Raw genomic sequence first — 12808 nt, 5'->3', positions numbered from 1 at the left:
GGTGGGCCGTTATCTGTATTAACGTGCTGCGTTAACGCTGATAACATATATAGTATATAGTATACAGTATACATACATACACACACACACACACACACATATATATATGTATATAAAAAATGTGTGACATTAGTTTCTTTATTTTCATAGAATTTTTTATTTATTACTTGTATCATCTAGTATTAAGAAAATGTGAAGGTCCTGGGTTGCGTCAAAGCCCATATCTTCATCTTATTAAGTAAACTGAATTCAAAGAGCAAAACACGGTATATTTAGGGAGTTATCAATAACAACGCATCTTATATTTCAATTCAGTTAAATTTCAAAAAACGTTATAAACCCCAAAGGGAATTAAATGTTGATTTAACTCATTAAATGTTTTTGAACAAGTTGTTGTAGGTGTTAATAGCTGAAGGACAGATCTTCTGTACTGCGATCTGTCTTGCACTGGATCTGGAAAGGCCTGTTAATTAAGGCACCTTGTTGTTGTTTAATAATCCTGAGAAGAGGAGGCTCCTTTTTGTGCATCATGTTCTTCACTTTTTTGAGAATTGTTCTTTGAGCAGAGCTATTCCGTCATGCATCTACTTAAAGCAGCACAATTATAGAATGCCCAATTTACAGTGTAAAATTAAAAAAGAACAGTCATCTTAAAATGCTAACCTAAATGTTGCATTATGGTTTTAAACAAAATCTTTGAGGTATTTTTTTGTCATTATCCACATTTCAGCATACGTAAATACCACGAAGATGAGGTGTTTTTATGTAACGTTATCACACATCATCTAATACCAGCCCATGCCTTTTCAACTGATGTGCAAATAAACATCTGGTTGTGTATGACTGATAAACGTAAATTAATTTTGCAAATATATTAGGTTGGTTTATTTAGGGACTCCTTCACTTGTTTTCTCTGTTGAATATATTTTTTTAAAGGAAATATACTCTGCTTTACTATCAGTTTCCTTTCTTTTTAACTCATTACATCCTAAAATGTGCTTAACAGTACTTGGAAGACCTTGCTGGTATAGCAAATCCTTGACCTGGAAAACCAAGGCTTTGACGCACTTGCAGCTGCAACGGTGCCATTTATGTATGAGGTACATGTGCGTATGATGCAAGAGCAAAAGAAGAAATACCATTTCCTCAAGGCTATGACTCTGCAATAAGAGTCCTCTAGAGGTACATGAGAACTGTTCCAGGTAAGATAAAGTGATATTGCACACGTTAATAATTCCTGCTAAAAAAACAAAATAGATTGAATACATTTTTATCAAAATGTATTGTACACAAACTCTTATAATTAAATCCATTCATCCATCCATCTTCCTCCGCTTATCCAGGGTCGGGTCGTGAGGGCAGCAGCTTAAGAAGGGAGGCCCAGACTTCCCTCTCCCCAGCCACTTCTTCGTATAATTAAATAAATATGCTTAACAGAAACTGTGTTATTCCATCATCTGATATGGCTATAATGCTAATGACACAATCCCATCTGACGCTGAAATCTGGAATTTTTGTGGACTTTTCAGACCAAAGAGACAGATGATCTACTGCATGACATATCCTGAAAATTTTCCCAATTCAAATCACATGAGGGGATGAAAGGCGGTACAAGAGGTCAGAAGACTAACATTAGTGAACTACACATCATGATTGTCATGTATTTTAAAATTGAAAAGGAAATGGAAAAGCAGGATTCCTTGTTTTACCATGTGTGAGTGGAAATTCCCAGTTTGATGATGACATCACTCTTAATCTGAAAGCTTAAAAAAACCCAGAAAAAATACCAACATTTGTTTATCTGCCTTAATTGTTATATATCTGTGGGATGGATCAAAAAGGTCAGGGCAACACCAAGAATTCACCCCAGCAACAACCTCTTATTAAGTTAGACTAGTGAACAGGAACGCCTCACTGCCTACCCGGATATCATTTTACCAGGAACACTGGGGTATTGTCTGTGTTGCCAAGTGTGGGAGTCATTTTACTCATAAGCTGGACATTTTCATACCTCAGAGCACCGATGACATGTTAAGGGTCATGTCTTTGACATATTATGAAGTTTTCACTGAGGGTTAGAGGTCCAAGGGACCCTTTATAGAACAAAAAAGTTTATATTGTTCATTTTATAGTTGTTTGTTTCTGTCTTTGAGCTCAAATAAACTCAGGTTAACACAGACAATCCTAAACTGAGAGGGTGTTGGGTTTCTTCCAGGCAGGGCCTAGCTTGCCTCTATCAGATACTATTACAAGGTTCCTCTCATCATTTATTGAAGTGCTCTCCTCACCACCATTGGCTTGAGACTGGTTAGCTGTGGCGTTTGATCAACAAAGCGTGGGTAAGCAAATTATTCTCTTTTTGTCACAGCTGCTAACCATCAGGGTGGATACACTCCAAGCTTGGGCCGATGCAGAACGGGGAGGTTATGAGCCCACAGGACTCCAAGATATCTAGAGAAGAGGCCATGGAGGACCACAAGGCCCCTTGCCAGAATCAAGGATGTTCAGAGCCCACAGCTCCTCCACTTCCTCCCCCATCACCACCGCCAGCAGGACCACCAGAGTACCCGAGACCCAGGCTCATCTTCCACACTCAGCTGGCTCATGGGAGCCCAACAGGGCGTATTCATGGATTCACCAATGTCAAGGAACTGTATGCCAAGATTGCTGAGGTTTTCAACATTTCTCCCTCAGAGGTAACAAGAATACAAAATCATATTTCTCATTAAATTGAAAGAAAGAAACTTTTTAATTGTTGCAGTTTTGTTGTCTGGTTAGTGATAAATGTTTTAGGTATTCCTTCTAGTGTTTCTTTCTCTCCAAGATGTAGCCTTATTGATTATTTGAACCCACCACTGCCAGACTTTGGACTCATTTGCGCTGATAATACTCATTAGTGGAAAAAAAGAACTAGCTATAGTTTTCTTATCAGCAAACTCTGCGTAAGAATTTGTATGAAATACACCTAATGAATTTTTATCACATGTTACATAAGTCTATTAGTCTGTTAGGTGTAACAGTACCCCTCTCTCTTTCTCAGTGATAGTAATTCTAGAAAACAGAGGCCAACTTTAAAATTGTTGTTAAGACAGAAATCTAATACAGTCAGTACAGCAAAACTCAAACCATGAGAAGGATTCCAAAAACTTCAAGAAGTGAGGTTACATCATTTCTGAGGAAAATTTTTATTAAACTTTAGTATTAATTAAACTTTTCTGTGATGGCCTTGGAAGCTGTTTTTGAACGATTGATAGTGAAGATGAAGAACCAGACACATCAGGGATACAATTTTGGAAAAGTTTTTAGAAAACGATACAACTTTGAACATCTCACGGGGTACTGTTCCATCTATGGACAATCTATGGCAAACCTACAAAGACGTGGCTGTCTACCTGAAGGGGCAAGAAAGTCAAGTAGGGTTTTAATAAGAGAAGCAGGGATAAAGCCCATGGTATATAGGAGTAGGAGCTGCAGAGATCCTCAGGTGATGCTTTTAAAACAAAAAGCTTTCACTGAAGAATAACCAGAAGAAAACTGCTGCTGAGAGAAAGCCAGAAGTATTTTAAGTTTGTCAGGACACATGTAAGAAGACACTCTCATTAGATGAAAGCATCATCAGACTTTTGGCCACGTGTGCAGCAGCGAACAGAAGCTGCACTATGACATTTACACTACTACATCTCAGCAGTTCAGTAAATGTACTACTATACATTTTTTGCACTACATTAATAGTGTTTATTTCTTATACTGTACAACTTAACTACATATATGCTTCCCTAAGTGCTGCTGGCAATTGTATTTCATTGCAACGATCTTGAAAGTCTTATTCTTCTTTATAGTATTGTTTTATTTTTCAGCATGGAGAGGCATGCAAGTCAGATTGTATGGTAAGGTTGAGCTACATATTGGTGAATTTTGTTAAATAACGGATAGACTGAGACAGAGGTTCCCTCTTTAGCAGGACCACAACTTTTAAAATACTCCTAGGGCTACAGCTGAATGGTTTCAGTCAAACATACACAATAGCTGGAAGAGAATAAAAGTCCAGACCTAAATAATTTTCAGAATATGTTGCAAAACTAGAAAACTAATGTTCACTGATGTTTGCCAATTGAATCTGACCAGATCTCATATTTTGAGTAAAGAAAAAAGCATTAGAAAAAAAATGTTTAGGGTTCAAAGGTTAAAAAAAAGAAGAAAAAAAGTAACATGTAATATTTTTCTTATACTTCCCAGTTGGTCTAATAACCACCCTCCACCCCCTCCACACCCTTTTTTTTGGCAATTAGGTTTGTTTTCATAGCATGAAGAAAAAAAAAGTGCTAAAGAAGGGGATAGATAAGGCACTGAAAGTAAAGAGGCCGGTAGTGGGCTATCAGGTGCCGACAGTCAACAGATAACTAACTTAGAGTCCTTGAGACAGGATTGCTCTTTGCTGCCAGTATTAAAGGCAGACAGCAAAGTCAGATTTTTTTTAAATTACTGATTTAAATGATTAAAAACAACCAAATAAAGGAAACTGCTTTATATATCTCAGAGAGGAAGTTTCTGAAATAAATCCTGAGCAGGTGAAGCAAGCTAAAGAATAACATTTGTGATGTCATAGGCCAAGCAAGTACATTTGAACCACAAATTTTAGTAACAGGACAAATAAGAGTGCCTGACATGGAAAAGAAAATAGAAAAAAAAGTACTTTGCAATGACATGATAAAGTCATGTGAAGAAAAGCTGAATTATACACTAAAATGAATGAAGGTTCAATAAAAAACCCTTTAAGCTACAACATGCTGCACATGAGAAATCAAGAAACATTTCAACCCCAAAACAAAGAAAAAGTACAGGATGTGAAAGAAAATTGTAAAATGTAATTGATGCATATTTGTGGTAAGTTTAATTGCTTTGCTAAACTTGTTGTTTCTACTTACCTGAATTCATGGATAGGTCATCTTCCCGTATTCAGCAATAAAATCATTTTTTTGCACCACTGGCCTTATATTGACTACTTATCAGTTATGAAGGCCACCATGAAGGCCTTTGGTATGCATATAAAAGATAACAGTTTATCATGTAAGACAGCTTACTACTATCTCTGTCTCTTTATATCTTTGCTTTCATTTGTCGCAAAATGCAACCAATACACAGTGAAATAGAAAGAAAGTAAAATAAAGATATCAGATCTGAAAGGATTTAGTGGTTCCTTGAGAAGTAAGTCTTTATATCTAATTTGACATTAGGTACATATGCATGTAACCTTCACACAAACAGGTAGTAGCAGCACTCAGACAACTCCAAACAAGCAAATACATTCAAGATAAAAAATTGATAAATGCATACAGTTAGTTATCAAACAACAATTGCCAACAGCATACAGTTGCTATGATTTATCTTCAGGACATTGTTAATACCTTAATAGGTGTGGCATCAAGAAATGTTGCTGCAGAACACTGGACCTCATGCAAATTTATAGAAAGACTTTCTTTAGATAATGTAAGGCGCTCCACATGTGATTCACATGCGTTTGACCTCAAATGGATAAAGAGGTGCAGCATTTACTGTAAAGAGCAGATTTGACTAACAACCTTGGACTCCAGCCCCCACTGCCTTACAGGCAAAAAAAAAAAAAAAAAAAAAATCTTTTGAATAGGATAAAAAAGATAATGCATTGCCTATTTATCTGGAGGTTTTTTTAATGGACTTTTGAACAGAGCTTGGCCTTGAAGTTGAAGGTTCATGATCGTTCTTGTCAGTTAGTTTGAAACCAGAAATATGAATAAGGGGAAACAGATCTTTAAAAGAGATGCATCTAAAAATGAGAGTGCAGCATTTTGTAAGACCCATTTCCAACTATTGTATAACTGTCATTATTGACTCACAATAAAAAATCTAAAATGTACTAATGCCACTTATTCTACTTATATGCTAATAGACCAATGGTGGCCCAGAGGTGTCAACACTAATACAAAAGCCAAAACATAAATTCAACAGCAGCAAAACTAATACTGTAAGGAAAAAACACATTTGAACATGCTGCTATTTTGCAAGTTGTCCTCCCATAGAAATCATGGAGGGGTCTGAAATTGTCATCATATGTGCATGTCTACTGTGAGAGACACAATCTAAAAAAAAAATAAAAAACACAAATCACAATACATGATTTTTAGCTATTTATTTTTATGATACAGCTGCAACTGTAATGTTTATTCATAATTCAGAAATGATGTATGAAACAAAGTTTATGAATACGGCTATTTTTACTTTCTCACATCCAGTGTTTCATCCCTTCCCCTCAGATCCTGAAACCAACTGCAGAATATCTTATCCTGAAGTATTTCATAAAAGGCTATTTTATTTGTATAGCAGAAATCATAAGATCATCTGCAGTTGTGGTTTCAGGATCTGAGGGGAAGAAATGAGACACCAGATCTAAGAATAGAAAATGTGCCATACTCATAAACTGCATTTTATCTATATTTACTGAATGATGAATAAACAGTACAAATCCAGTAATTTATATGACATCACCAACTTTCAGGGTAAAATATACCGTCCTTTTGATGAGCCTGTAAAAACGGAATATTTCTGCCTATTGAGCCACAATAGGACAGAACGACATGAGGGTTCCCACCACAAAATGGACAAAACATAACCTGGTAAAAGTCAGGAGGAATCAGTTAGCCTTCATACGAATACTCACAGTCTGTATGCACCATCATTACTCATTAGGTAGATTACAACAATGTTTTCTACCTTGGCTTAAAACATGGTTCCATAATTGGCAGTTGTTGATTTATAATGTGCAGAACACACAAATGAAAAAGTCGCTTTCATAAAAGACCCTCATTGTAACCAACTCAACATGTCTATGGGGAAGAGCTATACAATTTAACCAAAGTATACAATACAGTTGGAGTTCTGACCTCCAATTCGGAAATTTCTGAGTGATACATTCTCCGTTTTATGCACCATACTGTCCTTAAGCAATGCAAGCTATCCAAAATTGTCTGACTCAGTATCATGGTAACCACTGACTCCTTTCCATAGTAACCACTGACTCCTTTCCATGGTAACCACTGACTCACAAACGTAAAATCTAATGTTTCTCTCTTCACAGGGTTATCAAGCTGGCAGTTGTTAGTAAATCCACTTCCTGGCACAGCGGTACACCTGTACCATATATAACTAACGAAAAAAAATTCCCTTACTTATCAAAGGGGCAATATTTGCTTGTCCACAAGCAAAGTTCCTTCTTCTTAGATTTTTTTTGGCAGGTTAATTTGTTATGTATAATGACAAACTGTTGCGTGACTTCCGTTGCGGCTCTGTCCGTTGTGGCTTCTGTATTTCCATTGTGGCTTTTGTCTTAGGGTTTCGGCTTTTGAATTTATGTTGCAGCTTTTTTTATAAGTGTTTCGGCTTTTAAATTTATGTTGCGGCTTTTTTATAAGTGTCTCAGCTTTTGAATTTATGTTGCAGCTTTTGTATTAGCATGCGGCTTTTTATTTTATGTTGCAGCTTTTTTTTTTATTAGAGTTGCAACTTTTGTATTAGTGTTTCAGCTTTTATATTTCTGTTGACACCTCTGGGCTGCCGTAATACATAGAAAACATAGAAATCAGCAAACTTGAAGATAGTCAAAGGTTTCATTAAATTATTCAGATAAAAATGTACAATTCAAATATTATGTGGATTCGCCTTGTGATTTTTCTAAAGTGTGTGTTTCTGTAAAAGTTGATGATAAAAGATATAATGAAAACTAAAATTCAGGATCTAAGAAATGAGAATGTTATGTAGTGATCTATTTATCATAATTTTCTATACCTATCTTATCTTTTTTTTATCCTCACTGAATTATTTTTACTTTGTCCTATTAAGCACTGTGATCAACTTTAATATTTTAACATGCTCTATTAAAAAAAATAAAATCAACAATGAAAAGAATTATCTAGACAAAAATGCTGGACTAATCAAAAAATAGTTTCTGTGTACTACTCAGTACTTAATCAGTACTGGAGCTTCTTTGTCATGAATTGCTGCTCTAAGCTTTTCTTTATCATTGCTCTGTTAACAGCCAGCATCTTAATAAAGACCTTTATATAACTTTTCTGAGTTATAATCTTTTCCATTTTTCCTATACGTCTGATTTTCATTTTAGTTGTTTAGGTTTTTATTTGCCTGAGGTAGGTTAATTGAATAACATTACCGTATAACTTATTAAACAAACATTAAACATTAGCTTTTGTGAATAAACTATGGAGGGAGTTAAGTGCAATAAAATACCTTTGCATTCTATCTTTTTAAATTTTTGACTGATACACATGTTAGGATTCTTAAGTTATTTTTTATTGTGAAGATCATGTGATATAAAAAAAAATGCTTAAATCCTTTCTCGCTGCTGCTCTCTGCTGTTCATTTTCTATACTGCACTGCAAAGCCAAACAAAAAACCAAGCCAGAATGTGCTGCATCTACTGTAAAACGTAAAAACAGTACATATTCCATTTTTATAGAAACTGTATCATCTTATTATATTAACATTGCAAAGTATTTTTTTTTTACTTTGCAATGTTATAAAATGACAAACATAAAAACAATATGCAGTGTAATATGCAGTGGTAAACCTGTAAGAAAACAGTTTTGTCAAATTTTCAACTGAATGAAGGGGGGACTTCCAAAAGCATCTTTTTTTGTTCATATCCTGCCCTCAGATCCTTTTCTGTACCTTAAACTCTCATAAAGTGGACATGCAGAAACTGCTTGGAGGACAAATTGGACTAGAGGACTTCATCTTTGCTCATGTGAGAGGGGAGACGAAAGAAGTAGAGGTGACAAAGACTGAAGACGCGTTGGGTCTCACTATCACAGACAATGGAGCTGGATACGCTTTCATAAAGGTGAAAAATAGCCAAATTAATAAAGGACAGAAAATCTGGCCTTCTGTTGGCTGCTTAACCTTTTAATACAGTTGAAATATTTACAAACAAAACAAAATCTTATAATTTTTATGTTTTTATGGACCACACCTATGATAATGACTACATGGATTTATGAGTGCAAACTTTTTTTTTCCTGCAGAGAATAAAAGAAGGCAGCACCATTGACCGACTGAAGGCAGTTTGTGTCGGTGACCACATTGAAGCCATTAATGACCAGAGCATTGTAGGATGTCGACATTATGAGGTCGCCAAAATGCTAAAGGAGCAACCAAGAGGCCTTCCTTTCACTCTTCGCCTTGTCGAGCCCAAGAAAGCGTTTGGTGAGTGGAACAAGTAATTCATCAAAAAGAAATATTGGAGTCCAAATCCCATTCAACTGCACTAATATTTAATGGGAGTGTTGGTCTAGTGTGCTCTGAGAAGGTTGCAAGTACCCGCTTCGATCCCCACAGCCTGCACTCTGGGTCCCTGAGCTTGACCTTTAACCCCAGACTGCTATCTGCGTGTCACATAAAGGCAGCCCACTGCATCCCCAAGGGGATGGGTTAAATGCAGAGAGTGAATTTCCGAAATTCCACATTGTGGGGAAATAAAGGAATTTATATCACATATATTTTTTTTTTTTACATGTAGAGTATGTACCAAACTATCTGTGGATAAATGTAGCCTGGATAGTATGATAAAATGAAAGCATTTATAGGTCTGATGCTGGGAATTGGAGGCCATCCTGATTAGGGATGAAAATAATAATCATTTTGTATGGGTGCATCTATCCAACACACGATGATCTGATGCAACGACACGTCCGCAAGAGTATTATCGATTCATGTTTTTTCCCCCTCCGGTCTATTTTATCCATTTGCTCCTGTACGTAATTCTGACTCCCGTGCTGTGGTGGCTCTAAACATATTTTGCCCTCCTACATCGCTTCCTTTAGCCACTACCCTCTTTCCGCTTGCACACACACACTGGCATAAACAGTAGGCCAGACAGACATAGTGAATGAAGTACAGGCCTATTTTTTGTGACCATTTGCTGCTAGTGCAATTTTGCACTCATTGTACTGATTTTGTTGTTATTCTATTTATTTATTGTTATTCTATGGTGAATGTAGTATAGGCCTGTTTTTGTTACTTAATCTGCTAGTGCACTTATGCACTCATTGCAGTAGTTTTTGATCCAAGGCCATATAGAATCTTTAACACAGAGGCATTATTATTTTTCAGTGAATGAGATTTTCATAGGCCTAGGTGGAGTACAACTTTGCAACTTCTGTTATTTGCTGTTGTTTCTTAAATAAAAAGCATAACGATATTACAGCTTTCATTTATTTTAAATTTGAAACATTGTCTATCCGGTAAGGTAAAAAAAAAAAAGAATTAACCAAATCCTAATGTTTATCATTAAAGTAAGAAGAAAACGGGTTTGATAATTAGTGGCCCTGCCATAGCTGTAGATGTGAAACCTGTTGAGATCCTCCTCGGAAGTTAATATTCTAGGAAAACTCAGTTCACATGACTTAAAATAAGTTTTAGGAAAACAAATCAAAACTAAAATTTTTTTGGTATAACTCCTCTAAAGTTGCCAAATTTTTTAAAACCTAACAGCATTTCTTTTTACACCAAATCTTTAAAGTTTTTCTTAAACATATTTTGATTCTACCTCCCAGCTGAACCAAATCTTTAGTACATTCATTGAACATAATTTCTAGTTGGAAAAAAGTTCCACTGGTTCATTTGCGTCATTCCTCTCCCTGTTTAGATTAATGCTCAAACACTTCACACAAACACAGATGAAAATACAGAGAAATCAAAAACAAAATACTTTGTTTGCAAAGCTTGTTTACTGCCTTGAGAAGTCAATGTTCATGATATTATAAATATTTAATTGGAATTGTCTTACTGAGCTTGAAGAACAGAGTAGAAAGAAAGTTTCCTTTCTATTCTTTTCAGCCATTTATCCACCAGCAGCTCACCCTAAAGCCAAACCAAGCTTAACTGTTAGGTTAATTATTCACCTCAAGACGATGTCTTCTGAGGTGAATAATATTTATAGGTATTATTAATATGTTTTCTTGTTCCCCAAGCAACTCAAAGACGAGCACACCCAGCCTCTTTATTTTATTTTAATAGAGGAAATAAGTGCAATTCCTCTCAAATCTACCACATCACTGAACTCTACATACTTGTATGTGTACTTTTTGTCCTTTTCTTACGAACATGACTTTATTATGAATCATCTGCCAGAAACTGCTGCACTGAGGGCAGGAAATGCTCCCCTCCTTCCAGAATGACATGTTTGAATTTTTGTCATTTAAGTCAAACTTTGCAATCACTATATATTACTTACTGCACTTGAAAACAACTTCCCAAAAAAATGGTGCTAAAACTTAACAGGATCATAAAAACATAATTTATGTATTTTGTTCTTTAATAAAAAAAATACTTGAAAGGTAGTGCTAAAAATTAGCACTACTTCTTACTGATCGTGATGAAGGAAATGTTCCACCTCTCAGAACATTTGAAACAGCTTAATCTCTTTCATCATGCAACAAAGCAATGAGAAGTTTCCTTTTTCAAGTGGGAACGACTGAACTGAAAGCTTATCAGACAGGAAAGTAAAATCTACAGGATACTGTGTTACTTCCTGGTACTGATCTGAATCTTTGGTTCCCTCTCGTTTAAGTGTAACTCCATTCTGTATCCAAGTTCATTGTTCATGGAGGTCCTTCTGGACAGTAAACAGGAATGATTGTGATCCTGCAGAATGACAAAACAAGAACATTAGCACCTCATGTCCAAGGATCATAAGTGTGTGACTCATGTGGATGAATGTCCTTACTATAATCAAAGACGTGAAAAATTTAAATATAATCAAGAAAATGTTTTTAAGTAGTTACTTTTCATTTTAGAATAGAGCAACATTACCTCATTCTCATATTTGTAGTCGCCATTTTCTGCTTATCTATGACCGGGTTGTGGGGCCAGAGGTCCTAGCAGAGGCTCCCAGGCTTCCCTCTACCCAGATAAATTCAGCTCAAGGCATTTCCAGGTCATCTTAGAGACAGTCTCCTGTGTCCTGGGCTGTCCCCTGGGCATCCTCCCAGTGGACGACTTCTTTGCAGGCATTTTTTTATTTATTTTTCAAAATAGGATTTAGGTGGAAAATAACTTTTTAATGATCGAATCTATGGGAACTGGTTGTCTTTTCTTTTGTTGGTTAATAGTTAACTTCATATGTTGTCAAGGCCCATTAAGATGAAAGACCAACTGTCAGAATAAACTCTCTGGCGTTCTCCTGCCCTTCAGACCAAAATAAGGTCTTAAACCTCTGTTTTCATTTTAAATGCTTTATGACATAGTGTGATCTGGTTAATTTACAACCTCACCTTAGCAATAAGTGCAACTGGCATGCAATTTCTATTTTCAGAACACAATCTCAATATCAGTCTATATAAAATACCTAAAGACTTTCAGTGAAAAGATGCATAATGATGGATAAGACTGAAAGCAAAAATGACAAAAGGTGACATGTTGAAGCTCCTGCAAGAACACTGAACATGAGATCCCTCCACTCTCCCACATGCAAGAGTAAACAAGGCCAAATTCCCTTATTGTATCACCTCATTTGTTTTTTTTTATTTGGCCTCCTTGATTTGGCCATTTTATTTAAACCCGGTACTTGCAGACCTGATTTGTTTCTATGTGTTCTTGTGTGGGAGAAACACTCAATAGATGGAGAGACATCTTAGGACCAAACCTAAAAGAGTGAACATTAAATTTGTTGTAGGAGCCGCTGTGTATTACAGTCGTGAATATACACACATACATTCATATGAATTTCTCTTTGAACCCCAGTCGGCCTGAGCAGATGGCC

The 12808-nt window shown here is 36.0% G+C and overlaps 1 protein-coding gene across 1 annotated transcript in view; it reads left to right on the top strand.

Annotated features, from left to right (window-relative positions):
• The first annotated feature begins 2147 nt into the window (after nucleotides 1-2147).
• gipc3 (GIPC PDZ domain containing family member 3) overlaps nucleotides 2148-12808 on the top strand; it is a 14740-nt gene continuing 4079 nt past the window's right edge. The window contains exons 1-3 of the mRNA XM_015373106.1: nucleotides 2148-2696; nucleotides 8705-8890; nucleotides 9072-9252. Of these exons, the coding sequence (XP_015228592.1) occupies nucleotides 2409-2696; nucleotides 8705-8890; nucleotides 9072-9252 (655 nt within the window). The 5' untranslated portion in view covers nucleotides 2148-2408. The remainder of the gene's footprint in view (nucleotides 2697-8704; nucleotides 8891-9071; nucleotides 9253-12808) is intronic.

This window comes from Cyprinodon variegatus, unplaced genomic scaffold (genome assembly GCF_000732505.1).
Source record: "Cyprinodon variegatus isolate N-32 unplaced genomic scaffold, C_variegatus-1.0 Scaffold80, whole genome shotgun sequence".
Taxonomy (NCBI): Eukaryota; Metazoa; Chordata; class Actinopteri; order Cyprinodontiformes; family Cyprinodontidae; genus Cyprinodon; species Cyprinodon variegatus.
This window is presented reverse-complemented; position numbering and strand designations above follow the sequence as displayed.